The sequence below is a fragment of the Bos grunniens genome, chromosome 26 (assembly GCF_055505025.1).
Source record: "Bos grunniens cultivar Pamir isolate PY7600 chromosome 26, Bosgru_T2T1.0, whole genome shotgun sequence".
NCBI classification, from domain to species: domain Eukaryota; kingdom Metazoa; phylum Chordata; class Mammalia; order Artiodactyla; family Bovidae; genus Bos; species Bos grunniens.
Genome location: NC_141190.1, coordinates 44,243,660 through 44,264,313, shown reverse-complemented (window position 1 = coordinate 44,264,313; position 20,654 = coordinate 44,243,660). Strand labels below are relative to the sequence as shown.

Sequence of the window (20,654 nt, the reverse complement as noted above, 5' to 3'; positions counted from 1 at the left end):
CAAGATTTTAAAACTTTTATACCTTTATTCACTCAACCACAGTTATGAGCTGTAAATGAGCTGTTTTAACAGCACAATACAATACTGTTCTTAAGGACTTTATACATTTTCAGTTTAAAGTACAAATAAAATATGATGACTATACACCAAACTACTCCAAAGCTTACAAAGCAGAGCAAAACGTTTATTGAAATCACTAAAAATTAAATTATACTCATTAGTTTCATGCTTACCTTTTTGAACATCTCTATCAAGCACCTCATCAAATAATTTTTCTTGGACTGTTGGAGGCAAGTCTTCAATATCTACAAAGAAAAACCTTATTTAAAAAGATCTTTAAATGCCCATAACTTAAAAAATTTGATGCCAATATCTAACAGTAACTTCCTCTAAAATAACTCCCTTTCCACGGAAGACTGTCAAGTACCGTCTTTTAAAAAACATGCATGTTATCTCATGAGTTGTGTATATGAGGTGCAGAATACTTCCTTTCTGTACTTCATTATCAAAACAGTGACCTATCTACAAATAGTAAGAAGAAAAGCATCTGAACCAGTAATAATAATCAGCTATTATCAAAAAGACAAGAGATAACAAATACTGCCAAGAACGCAGAGAAAGGGGAACCCGTGTGCACCACTAGTGGGAATGTAAACTGGAGAAGCCACTACGGAAAACGTTATGGAGGATCCTCAAAAACATAAAACTATCATATATGATCCAGCAATCTCACTTCTAGGTATACAGACAACAGAAATGACAAACCTGTATCCCCATGCTAGCTGCCCTGTTACTCAAAATAGCCAACATACGAAAACAACCAATGGGTGAATAAATATAAAGTAGATAGGTTACTAAGCCATGAGAAAGACAGAACTGTGCCGTCTGCAACGTATAGAAGGGCCTTGGAGATGTTATGCTAAGTGAAATAAGTTCGACAGAAGACAACAAATACTGCTTGCCATCACTTATACACGGATCTTAAAAAAAAAAGATGGGGAGAAACTGGCGAAAGTACAAACTATAAGCCTTAAGATAAAGAAGGAGAGGACTTAATGTAAAGCATAGTGACGATAATCAGTAACACTGTATTGTACACTTGAAATTCTCTGAGAGAACAAAACATAAATGTTTTCACCCAAAATATAAATAGATAAATACAAGGTGAGGTAATAAGTGTGTTAACTAACTAGACTGGGTGGGGGTGGGGGGATCCTTTCACAATTTATGTGTGAATCAAATCACCATGGAATTCTCTAGGCAGAATACTAGAGTGGGCAGGTCATCCCTTATCCAGGGGATCTTCCCAACCCAGGGATCAAACCCAGGTCTCCAGCATTGCAGGCTGATTCTTTACCAGCTAAGCCACAAGGGAAGCCCAAGAATACTGGAGTGGGTAGCCTATCCCTTCTCCAGCAGATCTTCCCAACCAGGAACCGCATTGCAGGTGGATTCTTTACCAACTGAGCTATCAAGGAAGCCCCAAATCACCACAATGTGTATCTTAAAATCTTACAATTTTCTATGTTAATGACAACTTAATATAGCTGAAATAAAAAGGGGGGGGGGAGGACAGAAGAGCATCAGAGGTCTCTGATACTCAGGTTAAAATAACAACAGACAAATTTTGTCTGTTTTCTGCCGCCCCACCCCAGCCACGCTCCATCTCTGCTCAGAACTGTTTTTACAGACTTTAGAATCTTCTTATAGAAATCAATGAACCATTCCTTTTGGCACACAAATTTCTGTTTTTCTCACCTTCCTGAAATTCTCTATGCTCTATTCGGTTCACTAATTGAGTACTCTAGAATAAAAAAGCATGATTACCCTACATTTTTTTAAACTACAGAACTATTTTCAATTCAAAATAAAATCTAATCACTCAGTGTAATAAGTTTAAATATATAGAGAGTGCATTTGAAATGAAATTTGTCCAATTTTAAAACACTTGTTGTAATTTCCTATCATTTTGTAAATACCTCTGCTCACATCTTAATATAAGCTTAAAACAGAAAGCTCAGAACACTCAAAACCAAAATTTAAGTTTTACTTAGAAACTCTAGGTGTTCAGTGCATTTACTCAGTGTCAATTGAGAAAAACAACCTGGAAAACATTTCACTTGTCACGGAACTGGAAAATAAAAAGTTGCTTCACAAATACAGTAGAAATTAACATAATGAGTGAAGTAATGACACTTTCAAAAGAATACCAGTATCTTTGATGCAAATAATTTGTATCTACCCATCAAAAACCCATGTTCTGACCTTATCTCCTAATATCAAGTAACCAATAGTTATCTAATTTAGAAATAATAAACACATGTGAAAAGAAAAAGAAAAAAGCTGATTCATAACACTCTAAAATAAAAAGAGAAAAGGAAATGGATAAAACACATTCTGAAAAATATCTGAGGCCCACAAAGTCAGTTATTACCAGCTGCTGTCTTCCTCTCAGCTCTATAGCATTAGTTTATAAATGGCCTATATACTGATTACTTTCCGTAAAACAGGACAGTCAAGTTGTATCTATAAGATAGCTACCATCTACTAATAGTGGCTATCTGTTTTCTAACAGAATCATTTTCATTCAGACACTGGAAGAATATAACAAAGTGGAAATTTGTTTTCACAAAGAGATTTGGAGTTACCTGCTGGCAATGTAAATGTTACAAGGTCAGTTAGGAAATAGCAAGCAAAGTCCCCCTTTCTCTGGTGAAGAGAGGCAGCGATCTCACGACGGATCTGCTCTGTCAGTTCAGGACACACCATTGCAGGAATACACTTTGCAGCTTGTTGAGACACCTTAAATACAAAAGAAACTTTCTTCTACATCTCATTCATCATCACTGGAAGCAGAAATCAACAGCATTAAAAAGAAATTACCAAAACTTTCCAGTAACTTAAGGTGTTTTTATTTTAAATATATGAGATATTGGTGTTATGTCCTCAACAGTATATGAGTATATCAGTACAACTTTCCTGGGAAACAGTGATAAAAATGCTTTACCCTCTCAACTCAGTAATTCTACTTTTTAGTGGTGTTTACCCCAAGGAAATATACAAACAAGCATATAAAAATGTATGTAAGACAGAGCTATTCACAAAAGTTCATTACAGGAGAGGGAATGAGTACAGAAAGCAAAGTAAGAATAACCATCAGGCCCCTAATAAAAACATTCTTAAGCAGGGAATTCCAGCTCACAGAGAAAGAGGAAAGTAGAAGCAGGATCTTAGTTCTCCAACCAGGGATCAAACCCACACTGCTTGCAGGGGAAGCATCTTAACCACTGGACCACCAGGGAAGTCCCTATAATTTTGTATTTTTTAAAAAGCATCTGATTTCCCCAAGTGTAGAGCAGACAACAAAGCTCTGAAGTAGTACAACTCAACAGGAATGAAACCTGAGCAAGAACTTTTCTGTCCTTTTAAAATGATGAACAACAACAAAGGATGAAAAGGCATTATCTTACATTTAAGTTGTATTCCTCCGTGGAGCTCAAGAAATCTACACACAGATAATCCGGAAACCCAAGGTGAGTATCCATCTACTTGAGAGGAAATGAGTCTGCTGTGACCCTCCACTCTGTCACTACAGCTGCAGCCACTAACCTGGGCAACCTTCATGAACAGACTTCTAGTAACAAGCAGGGCTTGGAGCAGCAGATCTTCCAATAAAGCCACACACAAAGTTTTATGATACTGTCATCTACATAACGTACGTGGACACACTTAATTGTACTTACTACTGAGGTAAGTGATGGAGAAGGCAATGGCGCCCCACTCCAGTACTCTTGCCTGGAAAATCCCATGGATGGAGGAGCCTGGTAGGCTGCAGTCCATGGGGTCGCTAAGAGTCGGACACGACTGAGCGACTTCCCTTTCACTTTTCACCTTCATGCATTGGAGAAGGAAATGGCAACCCACTCCAGTGTTCTTGCCTGGAGAATCCCAGGGATGCGGGAGCCTGGTGGGCTTCTGTCTATGGGGTCGCAGATTCGGACACGACTGAAGCGACTTAGCAGCAGCAGCAGCAGCAGCAGCAAGTGAACAGTTTCAAACACCCTGTATACCCATGACGACCATCAGACATCCCCTTCTGAAAACACCTGCATGAAAATTCAGTTCTAAACATTACTGGCCAGGATTAACACTGACGGTGAAGTTGTCACCACACCTGAACTCCACGAGCCCAACCTAAGCAACAAACTGTGGAAAAATAGTAAATATTTTCAGAATATAACTATTTCTCAAGTAACAGCATTAAAATGGATCTCAAAAGTAAACTCAAAAATAGCTTTTTCAAAACTGTTAACCCTCAGCCCCTTTGCAAAATCCTGGGGAGATTTTGAACACTGAACACCTCAAAAGAAACCTTAGAGCTAGTGACTGACTGCTAAACCTCTCCTCCTGCCACCGTCCTTAAGCATTTGCCCCTGAAGCCTGCCCCTTATCTCCTAGCCTCTTCAGCCTCATGACTCTCCATCAGCTCCTTAGCCTACTAGCTAATTAGGGCCTGTGAACTTGGGAAGGGTCCATGAACTAGAACAGGAAGTTCAATTAAATTTAAATCCTTCATTTTACCTGCCTACATTTAAAATGCATGTTCTTATACATCACAAATTTAATATTCTGACAACTACATATTTCAATGTAACTGATTTCCTTTGCAAACCTATTTTCTATTTTATATATTTAAAAACAACAGTTTGAAAAGCAGTCCGTTTATTCCACCAGACTACAAGCAGGGCTCATGGTTTAAAATCCAATTAAGTAAGCCCCCCCCCCAGACACACATTCCCAAAATGTAACGCTCTCCTGTTCTCATCCCCAAAGGCCCTGGCTGGCTCCGTGCCCTGTCTGCAGACACAGCCCTCAGCCCAGACTCATGCTCTCCCCATCCCAGTCTCCCTACTGGCCCCTTCGATTCTGTCCTGTGGAGTACCCACACCACAGAGACGAAATTCCACCACCGATTCTGTTCTTTCCCTAGAACAAGCGTCCTCTCCACCTCCCCCCACGGTGTGTGCCAGGGCTGGTCCATGTGTACCACAGAACATGGTGGAAATGATGGAGTATCACTTTCTACATTAGGCTACACAGAAAAGACACTGTGGTTTCCACCTCACTCACTCACTCTCTCTCTCCCTCTCTCTTCCTCACACTCTCTCGGCTCACTAGCTCAAGGAGGGACCAGCCAGCACATGACACGCAGCCCTACGGACAGGCCCACAGGACAAGAATCTGAAGCCTCCTGCCAACACCACGTTGAGTGTACTTAGAACCACAGCCTCTAGCCCCAGTTGAGCCTCTTGACAACAGTAGCCCTGGCAATCTGGAACCTCAGAGGAGACCTTGAGCCAAAATCATTCAGCTAAGCTACTCCTGGATTCCTTACTCTCAGAAACTGTGATAACAAGTGTTTGTTGTCGTAAGCTGCTAAGTTTTGAGGGGATTTGTTACCCAGCTGTAAATAAATACACTGAGGTTCTACTGTCTTCCACACTGTTAGTCCTCAGAATGCTCTTAGGAGGCTGATGGCTTACACCAGTCCCTCCAGAATCTTCTCAGAGACCTCTACCAGCCGGAGGGGAACCTGCTGCTGCTTATTTGCTAAGTTGTGTCCAATTCTTTGCGACCCCATAGACTGTAGCCCACCAGGCTCCTCTGTCCATGGGATTCCTCAGGCAAGAATACTGGATTGGGTTGCCATTCCCTTCTCCAGGGGATCTTCCCGACCCAGGGCTCAAATCCACGTTTCCTGCATTGGCAGGCGGACTCTTTACCAATGAGCCACCTGGGAAGCACACCACTAAAGACTTGCATCTTGGTTCACAGCTGCCTGCTCCTTCTTGTCTCCAGCCACCACCAGCAACTATGACTCCACACGCCGTCCTGTCTGATACACAACTGGGTGTCACAACACAAGTGCAGCCAGACCTCACGACACTACAGAGACCACCTTGAACTGCCCCGTCCCACGCTGCAGAACACCAGTCTCTCCAATCACAGAGCCGCCTTCCAAACAGTCCCCTTCTCCCTTATCCTCTGTAGTGTGTCAGTCACTAAGTCGTGTCCGACCATTTGCGACCCCACGGACTGTAGCCCGCCAGGCTCCTCTGTCCATGGGATTCTCCAGGCGAGAATACTGGAGTGGGCTGCCATTCCCTTCTCCAGGGAGTCTTCCCAACCTGGGGATCGAACTCAGGTCTCCTGCATTAAAGGCAGATTCTTCACCATCTGAGCCGCCAGGGAAGCCCTGTCTTCAGTAAGCCTTCCCTGTGCTTTCAGCATGACTGTTTCTCAAGCCCTACCTTGCCCCTGGTTTAACTGGACTCTTAGCAAACTAAAAACAATGGCAAGCCATCTCAATCATGCTCCTACCTAACATTCATATTTCTTAACCACTCCTCCCACTTTATGCTTTGTGCATAAATGTTTCCAGATACTGGAGAGTTCAAATATGCAAACAAGCATACACAGAAGGAGTATACTGACCATAATGGATTTGAATCCACAACTAATCAAACACTGCACTTTTACCCTATTTCTTAAAAAAAAAAAAAAATTACCTGGATGATACAGTCATATCCTAATTAATTCACTCCAACCTCTGTTACTTGTAGCATCTACCATGTTATCTAATCTAGAAACCCAGACACCACTGTGACCCCACCACCACTTCTCCCCACAGCCAGTCCATCCACTTAACTCTGCTGGCGTCTTCAGCATCCCTCTCAGACCAGCCACTGCCACGGCTGTCCCAGCGGGATTTCTGCCAGCGTCACTACAGTGTCCTAACCAGGCTCGCCCCTAAGTCCAGCAGCCAACACGCTGATCTTCTCACTCCCCTGTCCCTCCACCTAACCCTTTTCAGAGCCTTTAACTGCCCTCAGAATCATCTTCCAGTTCTTTGGCCTAGAAGATCCTTCACACTGCATCCCCTACTTGTCTCTCTCACTTCCCATCCGCCATACAACCACGCTGAGCTACCCACCAGCTCCGAATTCACCACAAACACCACCACCCCTGCCTCTGAACAGCTTCCTCAATGCCGTTCTCATCTCCACCTATTTTGAAGCTAACTCATCCTACTCCTTCAGATCTCAGCTAAAACATGACCTGCTGCGGGTAAGAAGGTAAGGAAGGTACCACAAAACACTTTCTCAAGTACTCCCCACAGCACCTGGCACTTACATCTATGAAACTGCACGCTATACAGAATCACTGTAACTGGAGATTCACTGAAGCAGGAGCCAATGTCTTCACCATTGCACCCCTTTATGCCCAGTGCCTTCAACATGGTGGGTACTCGGTAAATATTTGTTAGCTGAATGAATGACTAATGCATTTCGGTTTTTTAAAAATCAAACATATGACTCAATCATTGTGGCAAAATGTCCTATTTTAAAAAACACATATCCCTTCTGTTGAAGTGTCTTAATTTTAAATGTCATTTTTAAAAGAGGACTGATCAAATCTAAAACATTTAAGAACTGAGAAATATTAAAACATCAAAAATGAAAACTAAAGAACACATTTCCTTCATATAAAAGAATATTTAATCAGAATGCCACACTCACCTCTGTAAGCAATATTGCTAGCATATCCTGCCTCTGAAAACGGATAGCCAGATGTACCAGAGTATAGCCAACATCGAAAGCAGAAGGGCGATTCAGCAAGCGAACTTCATCTGCAGTGAGCTGGCGGGCAATGTCCCCTCCCGACGATTTGTAAGCTTCAATAGCAGCTAAATCACCTTCTACAACACCTAAAACAAGCATCAGGACAGAAAATAAGTTTAATTCTATTTTTCTTCAAAAAGCACAAACCTGTAGCAGTCACTCAAAACTCTGATTCTCTGTGCTTCCTGGATCCCAGGGCATCATTCAAATGTCCTAGAGAATACAAAGGAAATGACAGTGTATTCCTTTCCCTTTCATTTCCTTCCAGAACTAGAACTGCCTAGCTGGGCACTTACCATCCCATTAGTGCTGGCTCCATGCTCTGGTAAAGTTTAGAGAAATTATTAGAATATATTAAGAGGATCAAAGATCAACCATCTAGTGTGAAGACATTAAAGCCCCTGTTTTCTGGTCCTGGTTCTGCAGAAACCAAGGAGACAAGGATGTGCTTGCTGCTGCTGTTGGGCAAGTTCTGCCCTTTATTCTGCCCTCCTCCCCTTTTATGGCTGTGCTGAGTGGCTTTGCAGGACCTTAGTTCCCCTCCAGGGATCAAACCCTGGTCCATGGCAGTAAAAGCACCAAATCCTAACCACTGGACTACTAGGGGTATCCCTATGCTGCATTTTTAAAGTTGAATCAAAGTAAATGCTGAGCCTTCCTTCCACATTGCTGTTAACTGGGAGACAATTAAGAGCAGTTAAAATAAATGTTTAATGTAAGTAAAAGTTAGCAATACTTTGATTTCAGAATTTCTCACAGTCAAGTCTTCCTTATACCCATTAAGAATTATTAAATTATTAATACAGTAAAACTTGAGCTAGATAATTTTGAATAGAAATATGCTAAAACAAAATGCGATAAACCAGTTGGGGGTAGAGGTACAAAACAAGTTTCCAATTTTCCCAAATCCATAAAGAACTTTCTGTTGCCATTAAACTATGTTATTATTCTTAACACAAATTAATGTCAGGTAATAACAGAAATCTTATTTAGTAAGTACAGTATATCTATGAGTAATAAGCAAATAACCTTGGCAAAAAAATGAAGGTGCAGGTTAGCTTCACATTTACCACAAATAGTGGTACACACATACACACACCCCAAGACTGCAGGACTAAATAACTGTTTTCTAAATTACTTCAAGAAAAATTTGTTACATAAAATGCTACTACTAGCTAAAAATATTTCTTAGTATACTTGCATTTTAAACTGCTATCTTGAATTAGGAATTAGATAAATAAGACTTGTTCCTTAAAGTGTAATAGACTGGTTCAATGCAACAATCTCCCCCATTATTAAAAGTAACAAAGCTTTAAAATGATAATTCCCACATTCACTGAATGCCCATGACACACAGAGCAATATGCCAGGCAATGTGAGAAATGTAAAAGCATGATTCCTATACTCAAAACAGCCCTTCAGCATAGTTGTGAGTCATAAAAAGCCAGCTTCAAAGTTTTCCAACTCTGGGATCAAAGATCCGTTCTGCAAAAATAGATCCTCTGCCCAGAAAGATGACCCCGAACCCCTGAAACACAACATTTTTCAGGTTAAGAACCCATGGTTTCAAATGATAACACCTTCCTAGGTAAATTTTTATTTCACAGCAATATAGGTTAATACATTCCTCAACATAAACACCTAAGGACAGCTGTAGCCCCCACTCCAATACATAAAGGACTTCAACAAAACCTTATGAGGCACAGCGCCTTGGAGACGTCATCAGGGCTGAAAGGTAATATAGCTGGCATGAGATAAAAGGAGGTGGGCTTCTCAAAAGACCAAGCCTGGAGGTCAGACACAGAAATCTAAAATCTACCTGTTTTAATGAACAGATGAGAATAATCTAGTAGTGTTCATAACATTTTGAATAATTTAATGCTTTTTTTTTTAAACTAAACATGCCCTGTTCCATTTCTTTTCAGGTATACACTACTTCCTTATGAAGGCAACAACTTTTCACTTCGCCTCTAGCAAAGCTGTTCACTACTCCTAGGTGCAGTATCGCTGTACCTTTTACAGTTTTTAGCTTCAACCTAAAATTATACGCATCTATAAAATTTTGTGTGATATAAAAAATGTTCTAAGCACTTTCAGAAGCAACAAAGGAACCAAAAAGTTCTGATCAATTTACCTGAAAAAAGAGAAATACCTACACAGTACATGTATATGCATGAGAGACAGTGTGTGTATACATATGCACACATATTTTTTTGTTTCCCAAAGATGAGGTAATCTAAAAGTAAATGCCAACCAACTATGCTTTTTGGTTGGAGAAGAGATCTTCTAAACTGCTGTCTTCGCTATTTTAATTCATCACACAGCTGATGTCTGGAAGGATCTCACCTCAGAAATACATGCTCAAGAATTCATTTCCTCTCTAATGTTTCTGAAGGATTTCTGTAACTAGAAACTAATTAGCCAGTCATAGGTGGGGAGGAGTACAGACCAAACACCACAGCAAACTCAGCAGCTGTGCTTTGGAATTGTGACTTACAGTCTGCCTTCAAACTTAGTGTATTTTACCAAAAACAGGACTTCAAATGATGAACTGCATGGTATGTGAATTACATCTCAATAAAGCGGACATATGTACATAGAAACTGATTTCTATTTGGCCTAATCCAAGATCTCAAAAACAATTACTTCCCCTGACCACAAGCTCCGCATTAAACTGCAAATGGGAAATGCTGCTGCCCTTAGCCTGGAATATACACAGGAGGGCAGAAAATGAAGGTCAACAGAGATCTTGTTCTCTATTCTTCACAGCATAAAATAAATCTCCAAACCTTCCAGAACACGAAAAACACAAATTCAACTACAGATTCAACTACAAAATAACATTTAAAAGAAAAATACTTCATTCTCTAATATTTTAGGAATACATAATTCCATTCTTTTCATTAACCACAATTAACAGCTCATAGTTTCAGTTACTGGTGGGTGAATTCTGGGCTACAAAACATCAGTAAATTTATTACAAATCAAATTTCACGAGAATGTCAATGAACTGCCCAAATGTTTGTTGTATATCACTTACACACTGCTCAAGAGGAGCTAGTGATTACAGTTTCTTCATAGATGGGTTTTCATTGTAAACATGGTGTCTAAAGGATCTGGCCTATACTGAGATAATTTAAGTTTTAGCTACACATGTTTTCTTAAGGAGAAAAAAGCATCAGATTATATGCAAAGCAACTAAGAAAATGTCTGAGTCCTTCACATAACATTTTTACCACCTTTTAACATTAGGGGATAAAAGGAAAGCAGGAAGAAAGTAAAAGAAGTGGTAAGTAGGAAAATACAGTAAATAAATCTAAGTGGTAAAACCTCACTTAATGCAACAAAGACCATGAAAAAACTGGAAAGTTCCAGCAGAATAGAAATAGGTAACGTATACAAGCTTTCTAGGTTACGGACATCTCAGAATAACTCCAACAGTCAACGGAAGCTTCTCTGTAATACGTTGGTCTGAAAATTTAACATATATTACACGCTCTGTCCCCTCCTACTCCAAGTGAAAGTCAAAGCCTTAGTCACTCAGTCGTGTCTGACTCTGCAACATCATGGACTGTAGCCCACCAGGCTTCTCTCTCCATAAAATTCTCCAGGCAAGAATACTGGAGTGGGTAGTCATTCCCTCCTTCAGGAGATCTTTCCAACCCAGGGACTGAACCCAGGTCTCCTGCACTGCAAGCAGATTCTTTACCTTCTGAGCCACCAGGGAAGCCCATGTTATGAAAACCAATTAAGAAGACAGCCGAAGGCACTCTGAGAAGATAAACTTTATAAAACTAACAGGCCATATCATTACGCATTCAAAATTGACTGAAACACACACCTAGCTAAGTGGTGGTACATAGTTCCTGATAAAGCTAAAATACTTTTAAAAACATAGGGACCTTAGAATAAGTGAAGTGAAAAAGAAGAAGAAGAAGAAAAAAAAAAACTCATACTGTTCCGTAAGGTGGGCCAGGAGTAGAATTTAACATATTCTGAAGTCACAGGTCACAACTCACAGAGGACTTCACAGCTACTATGGAACTCCGTTGGTTAGAATATGGAGCTGGCTCATAGATATTTAGAAAACAGACTTATTTTTTCCCCCATATATGGCACAGTTTTCAAAGTTTTGCCTTGTTTCTTTTGACATAAAATCATAATTGTAACTAACTTTGAAAAGAATGCCAAATGGTAAAAAAAAAGCCAGGACTTACCTGAGCCCACATGGGCCAGCTCAACACTACCCTGGAGTTCTATGGTAGCTGTGACATCACAGCATGCTTTATGCTGTGGGGTCAGGGTGGACTTGGAGTCAGCTGGCACAATTTCAGGAGCCCTTAAAGAGAAAAGTTAGTTTTAAGTGGTAATGTTCAGAATGCCCTTTACTCTGGTCAGTAGAAAGATGCAGATGTCGGTGGCTACAATGTCTGGACAGTTTTCCTCTACTCGGAGCCTAATTCCCTTAACTGTCTTTGCATACTAAAAAGGAAACTTGATCACCCAGTTCTTCAGACTCCTAACCATTTGGCTACAGTTCAAAGATGAACTTAAGACAGACACAGCCATCGCTCTCAATAACTCAAATAGAAGCTGTTTTTTAAATAAAATGACCTCAATATTTTTAGGTGTATCTTAAGTACATGCAAGCTCATGGCAATCCCAAAAACAGTTTGAGGAGACCAAACAAATCACCTTCTAAGATGCATTTTTCACATAATAATCAATGGCAACAAGTCAAAATCTATCGTTTCTATTTATAGAATAGTGCAAATAAACAATACCTTTTCAAAAAACCAAGATGTGAAAATTATATATTGGAAACAAATTCTTAATTGAGTCTACACTTTATCAAGATGAGCTTCTATTCAATTCATTCAATAAACTTACTTCATTATGAAAAGATCCTCTCTATTTATTTCTGTCTGCGTCGTGTGGCCTGTGGGCTCCATTTCCCAACCAAGGACTGAACCCAGGCCACAGCAGTGAAGGCTGAGAATCCTAACCACTAACCAGGGAACTCCCAGAAACATCCTCTTTAGAAAAATGAATTCAAATGATAGGGAAGTCAAAATAATAATCTAAGGAACACCTTTAAATGTTCTATTATTAATCACATCAAGTGATGATAAATGCAGTTTACACTTCCGAGCTCTTACCCTCTTACATCTTTGATGACTGTTAACTGCCATGGAAATATAAATCGCCACAGTCACCAAAAAAATTACCTGAATTGACAGACACCTACATAAGAAAGAAGATCTTGCCATGCAAGAAGAATTACTGCTAAAAGCACAATGGAAGGGTAGAAAGGAACATGTCACAAAGTTATTTTGGGAAGGCGATCAGAGATGAGGACCAACTTTAATGGGTTAAAGATGAATGTGAGTTCAAATTAGAATGGTTACTTAAAATGTTGTCAAAAAGTCAACTGAAGGGATATTAAAGTTTTTCAAGAAAAAATTTCATCTGCTCTACTGTCAAGCTATCCTGGACAAATTTAAAACTAATCATTAGATGTTTAAAGTTATACCATTTTAGATCAGCCTTCTAAGAGGAACTGAATTAGACTAAGTCTGCTGCTGCTGCTGCTGCTGCCAAGTCGCTTCAGTCGTGTCCGACCCCACAGACGGCAGCCCACCAGGCTCCCCCGTCCCTGGGATTCTCCAGGCAAGAACACTGGAGTGGGCTGCCATTTCCTTCTCCAATGCATGAAAGTGAAGAGACTTAAGTCTAGCTACTCTCTTTTACAAGTGAGAAAATTAGAGGGTACATAAACATTTTAAAAGGGGCAGACAGATAAAAAGAAAACCTCTCACGGCATAACTTTATACTTTTTAGATTATGTCCACGTAACTCTTCTTCTAGCCAAAATATTGATAGAATTAAGAGAATCATCAGATTGGAAAAGATATTAGTTCATCCTGATAAGGTCCTCAAAAAGAAGCACAAAACAAGGAAGTTGCTATCATTTGCTACTGCAAGAGAAGGTTCCACAGCTTCAGTAAACACTCAGGGCCCCACAACAATCCACAGAAAAATCCACATAAAACTGAGTGGTACATTTTCCCCCAAAATTTCAAGCCCGTATGTCCAACAACTCATTAGACATCTTCACTATAGTATGCCTAAAACAGAACTTCGTGTCTTCGATGTCTCGGAAAAATGATACCGATAGCCAACCCAACTGTCCAAGCCAAAAACCCGAGTATCTTTCTTAATTCTCACCTCAACTCCAATATCAATTCTTTCCAGTTTTATCCATCCTACCTTTGTAAAGTCTCTCTCAAATATATCCCCCTTATTCCATCCACCACTGTCTCGACCTCAGGTCGAGGCTGCACCCTTTCTTATCTGGACTGCCTTAATTTCCTTCTATATGATCTGCCTGCTCCAGTGCTGCCCCTCCCAATCTAGTCTCTAGACACTGACTGGAATGAGCTTCCCGACCACACATGAGATGAAGGCAGCTCCTTCCAAATGTCTACCACTGCCCTTACACTAGGAGCTAAAGTCTTTAACCAGACTAAAGGCCTTGAAAGGTCCAGCATTACCCCGCAGCCCTCTCTCTCACGGCTCCCATTCTACACTCCAACCTGCAGACTAGAACTGAATGCATGGGCCGTGCTCTCTAGCCTCTGGGGTCTCAACGAAAGCAATTCCCTCTGACAGAAACACTCTTTCCCCTCTTCTAAGGTTCTGGCTTAGATGTCATCTCTTCCTGAAAGTCCTCTCCAAATCTCCCAATGAGATTAGGGTACACACTGCTCTAGCCTCCTCTGTTTCCTCTCCTGAAATTATCACACTGCACTGACCAGACCACAAACTTACTGAGAGCCCTGACTTCTGAGTGCTTGGGAGTACACTCAATGATCGTCTGAATGTGTACATGAATGGCCAAAGAAAAGGTGAAAATTAAGACAAGTCTGAAAAGCAATGGGAGGGTGGAACAGGTTGGACATTTGCCTTTGAGATTTTAAGATACCTAATAAAGCCATAATTGTTTAAGCAGAAGTGCAATACTGATATTAAAAACAAAAATCAAAATAAAGAGCCTCAAAACAAATGAAGCAGAACTATTTTATGTAAGATAGAACCACCCAAATCAAAGGAGAATTTAATAAGTCAAAATGGAAATTACTTGGAAAAAAATTTTAATCCTCAGTTTAAAAAAAAAAAAGATGGTGAAAGACAAAATGCTGTACCTCCCCCCACAAAAAAAAGGTAAAGAAAATGTTCAACATAGTACATATCTGTAATATAAACATTATTTATATTCACAAAGACTTCATACAACTTCATAAAATCACAAAAGAAAAATAGACAAAAGACATAAATCAATTCACAGAAAATAATACAAATGACTGACTAAATGAGATAGCTTGCTTCTTCTAATAACAAACATCAGCAAAGGTACAGCTATACAAGCAGTCTCTTACAGTGATGAGAATATAACCAGTCCAGTCCTTCCAGGAAGCAATTTACTATTACTAATATGCATAAAATACCTTTGACACATTTATATCATTTGATCCTATTATCCCATTTCTGGGAACCTAAGAAAAGCATCAGAAATGCTGACAATTTTATTCCTCAAAACATTATGAGAATAAAAAATTTCCAAATAAATCAAAGGCCAGTAGTAAGAGCTAGGTTAACAAAGTATGGCAACTCAAAGTCATAGCATACATTTTTTTAAAGATGAAAATATTTTAATTACTTCAAAACGTAAACTTCAACAACAAAAGAATGTATTTAATTTGCATAAAAATATTAAAAACTGACTACTCAAGATGCGCAAAATACACACACGAAAGATTTCTTCTATATAGAGACAGCATAAACTGTATTTTCTTCATAACGTCTCTCCCCTCTGACATATTCTACAATGAGGATGCTCTGCTTTTATTATTTAAAAATGAATTAAACTCATAAAGGAAGTCAGTATATAATGTCAAGATTGATAAAAACAAGAAAATACCGCTATGTCCATCAACAAATGAATAGACAAAGTGAGGCATATAAATGAAATGGAATTATTCCAACTTAAAAAAAAGGAAGGAAATTCTGACACATGTTACAACATGGATAAATCTTGAAGACATTACACTAAATGAAATAAGCCAGTCACAAATGGACAAACAGCATACGACTCCACTTCTAGGAGGCACCCAGGGTCGTCAAATTCACAGCGACAGCAGAGTGGCAGCTGCCAGGAGCAGGGAAAGAGGGAGTGGGGACTTACTGTATACAGAGTTGCAGTTCTGCAAGGTGGAGAAAGTTCTGGACACAGTAATGGTTATTTATGTTACAGAATAATGTAAATGTACCAAAGCCATTGAACCGTACACTTAGAAACAGTTAAGATGGCAAATTTTGTCATGTATATTTCATCACAATTCAATTTTTTTAAAGGAAAAAAATGACAAAAGGACAATATTCAGAGATGGTAGAGGTCTTGCTTCAAAAATCACCTGTGTAGTGTTCCTGCCTCCTCCTTCAAAGACAAATGTTTATATTCACCTGATCACATCCAACTGAGGCTCATTCTGTAAAACAAATAGTCTGGCCTCTGAAAATGGTAATGACATGAGTAAACAAAAATAAAAACCACCTGAGACACTGTTTAGATTACAGGAGATAAAACAACTAAATAACCTTGACTGAATGGAGCTGGAACAGAAGTTATTAGTGAAACTAAGAGTGAAGATGAAATGGACTTCAAATGTTAGAGTTTCTGGATAATTACACTGTGTGAATATACAGGAGAAATGTGTTCTTAAAACATACAATGCTGAAATATTTAGGGGTAAATGTCATGACATCTGGAGCTAACTCTCAAGTTGTTCAGGAAAAATTATTACAGAGAGACGGAGACAAAAAAAAAAAAAAGAAAGCTCAAAATGTGGCAAAGTACTAACAACTGGAAAACCTATTTCAAAAGCATTTGGTGTTCAATGTATTATATTTGTAACTTATCTATTGGTTTTGAAATTTCTCAGAATGAAAGGCTGATGGGGGAAAGTTATCTCCACAAAGAACTGAAGGTGGAGAAAAGAAAAGGAAACTTATTTTTTTATAAATTCCTTCTATAACTGCTTGATTTTTATAACCGTGTGCATAGTTTATTAAATGTTTAAAGACATTTTATGGTAAACAGTAAAGTTCCCTGGAGTCTAAATATATCTTTTCATACTTAATATTTAAATGCTACTTTTGGATTTCATAATTCAATGTGTTCATTTAATATAATGTTTTTAAAGAAAGCAAGCCTTCACTAAATCAGTGATGCATATTCGAATGTCAGTACCATACAACCAAGAATCATTAGACATATTCCCTTTCTCAGCATTAGGAGACATATTATTAGTTGGCAGCCCTGTGTAATCAATCATTTCTAAAAGCCAGGAACTATGTCTCAGGGACTAAAGGCAACCAGAAGAATCCTGCCAGGGCTCTATTTCTGCCATTGTCATCCATCTGCCTTGACACACTCATTCCTGGAAGCTTCTTTCTTATCCCAGGTGTCAGGAAGCACTATGAAAAGCCTTACTGAACTGGCCAGGGGAAACACTTAAAATGAGTGTGTATTACCTCCAGACTACAATCTTACATTTTGGAGAATTACCAAGATTCACTTAAAAACCATGACTTAAAATGTGATTTTAAAACAAGAGTTCCAAAAGCACAAGAGGAAATCCTTTGAAACTTGAAGAAAAACAAGACAGACTAGCTGAAGATAATACTGCTTTCACAGTGCCAAAAAGAATTCCATTACCTGTAATATCAACTACCTAGGGCAGGAAGGAGATCCACTATAAAAATGTGTATGAAGTGAAGACACCAGCGTCCTTATAGCTGCACGCACATCTCACACGAAGAGTACCACAGAGTTAACCAAGGACACACAAGGCACTGCCAGCGTCGCAGCAGCCTGCTTTCCTTTTGCTTTCCTTTTAAGGACGCAGTGCCCAAGATCTGCTGCAGGAGTCTGCATATATGCTGGATTCTATTACAAGCTTTTAATGGAATATTGCAACTCAAACCATTTTTTTTTAATGTTTTTATAAAAGGTGTGATGGTTTTGAATGTCAAAGACTAAGAAGACCTTTTTTGCAGGCTCCACATTCATTCAAACGTAAAGCAATGTATTACGGAAAAAGGGACACTAAATAAGAGCATCTTTCAGGAGGACAGCTTGGTATCAATATAAAACCAACAAGCAAATAAAATGGTCCAGCAGTTACAGAATAACCATAGCTTAAAACTAAGCAATTCCACAAGGCAGGAAAAATTCTAAAGACGGAAACAGCTGCAGTTTATCAGGTATAAGCAAACATAGCAAAGCAAACAGAACAAATACTTCATACTAAAAATCAAGCTCAAATAATGTGCCCTAGCTATGGACTGCTGAGAAATACTAGCAAGTGATAAGATTACCTTAGGATACGGCAATAAACTTCACTTAGGCATACTTATTTAGCTGACTCGAAAAAGACTGAAAACATTAATATTCATTGGCATCAAACACCGTTCAAAAGTCCCAGTAACAGCATTTCTTTCAACCAAATCAAGAAGAAAAAAAAAAAAAACCACCACCACACTGTGAATAAGAAATATATGGTCTTCATCTACTTTTCCTGGCATATAACTCCTAAAAGCCGTGTAATTTCCTATTAAGAGCCATAAAGGCATCTTTTGTTACAGTACTTAGTTTTGTTCTCAGTTCCTAAATAGTTTCAGAATGATAAAGATGAAATAAATAGGAGTCTTTTGTTACTTATATAGCAAGCCCTTTCAAACACCTCTGAGCTTATGTTAATAAGGTGACTTTTAGGAAAGCCTCTAAAGATGGAGGCTGGTTGCCAGGGGAACCAACCCAGAGATTCGAAGGTTGGAATGTTCAGCCCCACCCCACTACCACTTCCTTGGGGGGGAGATGGGCTAAAGGTTGAAACAATCACCAGTGTCCAATGATTTAATCCATCGTGCCTCCATAAAAATCCCCAGTGCTGGGTTTGGAGAGCTTCTAGGCTGATGAGCCTGTGAAGGTGCTGCGAGAATCCCTTCCCATTCCGTGCCACATGCATCTCCTCCACCTGGCTATTCCTGAATCGTGTATTTTTAATAGTAAACCAGCAACCTAGTAAGTAAACTATTTTCCTAAATTCTGTAAGCCATTCTGACAAATTGAACCCAAGGAGGGGACTGTCAGAACCTAGGATTTATAGTCTACAGTCAGAAACACAGGTGGCAAGCTGGATTAGTACTGGCATCTGAAGGGGGCAGGAAAGAAGAGAGACAATCTAGTGGGACTGAGCCCTTAAACTGTGGGATCTGAGGCTATTTCCAGGTAGACATCCACAAGAAAAAGAAATGCCAAAAAGCAAAATGGCTGTCTGAGGAGGCCTTACAAATAGCTGAGCAAAGAAGAGAAGCTAAAGGCAAAGGACAAAAGGAAAGATATACCCATCTGAATGCAGAGTTCCAAATAATAGCAGAGAGATAAGAAAGCCCATCTCAGTGAACAATGCGAAGAAATAGAGGAAAACAATAGACTGGCAAAGACTAGAGATCTCTTCAAGAAAATTAGAGATACCAAGGGAATATTTCATGCAAAGATGGGCACAATAAAGGTCAGAGCTGGTATGGATCTAACAGAAGCAGAAGACATTAAGAGGTGGCAAGAATACACAGAAGAACTATACAAAAAAGATTGTCACGACCCAGACAATCACAATGGTGTGATCATTCACCTAGAGCCAGACATCCAAGAATGCGAAGTCAAGTGGGTCTTAGGAAGCATCACTATGAACAAAGCTAGTGGAGGTGATGGAATTCCAGTTGAGCTATTTCAAATCCTGAAAGATGATGCTGTGAAAGTGCTGCACTCAATATGCCAGCAAATATGGAAAACTCAGCAATGCCCACAGGACTCGAAAGATCAGTTTTCATTACAATCCCAAAGAAAGGCAATGCCAAAGAACGCTCAAACTACCGCACAACTGCACTCATTCCGCATACTAGCAAAGTAATGCTCCAAATTCCCCAAGACAGGCTTCAACAGTACATGAACCAAGAACTTCCAGATGTTCAAGCTAGATTTAGAAAAGGCACAGGAGCCAGAGATCAAATTGCTAACATCTGTTGGATCATAGAAAAAGCAAGACAGTTCCAGAAAAACATCTACTTCTGCTTTATTGACTACGCCAAAGACTTTGAGTGGATCACAACAAACTGTGGCAAACTGTATGCAGGTCAAGAAGCAACAGTTAGAACCAGATGTGGAACAATGGACTGGCTTGGGAAATCTGCCCCTGCCTCCTCCACCATCACAGAACACACACAACACACACACACCACATACACATCCAGTAGCCATTAATGCTACAAATGTAAGGGTACAGATGAATTTTTTCTTACAAACACACCTATATGCTACCTTTGTCTAGAAAAGGATAACAACATAGTGATATCACATCTGGCGAGTCAGTAAGCCTCTTTGTGCATCAACTTCTCCCATTATATAACAAAATAATGACTCTCGTTTTGACACTGAACTAGTGAAGATTAATTTTTCCTGAAACTGTCAAATTAAGATGCTCTGTAATTTTTTAAAATGTCATTTGTATTAATTTCCTATTGCTGCTTCTAACAAATTACTACAAATCTAGTGACTTAGGGCTTCCTTGGTGGCTCAGCTGGTAAAGAATCCACATGCAATGCAGGAGACCTAGGTTCAATCCCTGGGTTTGGGAAGATCCCCTGGAGAAGGGAAAGGCTACCCACTCCAATATTCTGGCCTGGAGGATTCCATGGACTATCCATGCAGTCACAAAGAGTCAGACACAACTGAGGGAATTTCACTAGTGACTTAATACAAATTTTTTATCTTAAAATTTAGGAGAGGTCAGAAGTTCCATAGGGGTCTCACTGGGCTAAAATCAGGGTGCACTCCACAGGGAGAGTCTG

General features: G+C 39.5%; 1 protein-coding gene across 6 annotated transcripts in view; it reads right to left on the bottom strand.

The window, feature by feature from the left end:
• Positions 1 to 20,654, bottom strand: part of ZRANB1 (zinc finger RANBP2-type containing 1) — a 75,230-nt gene that overhangs the window by 14,946 nt on the left and 39,630 nt on the right. For 5 of the 6 annotated variants that reach the window (XM_086378395.1, XM_086378391.1, XM_086378392.1 and 2 more), the window contains 3 exons: positions 7,581 to 7,768; positions 2,649 to 2,802; positions 234 to 305 (listed from right to left, as the gene is read on the bottom strand). In XM_086378395.1, the coding sequence (XP_086234521.1) occupies positions 234 to 305; positions 2,649 to 2,802; positions 7,581 to 7,768 (414 nt within the window). Of the gene's footprint in view, positions 1 to 233; positions 306 to 2,648; positions 2,803 to 7,580; positions 7,769 to 11,899; positions 12,022 to 20,654 lie in introns of all 6 variants that reach the window. The other variant, XM_086378396.1, reaches the window with a different exon arrangement.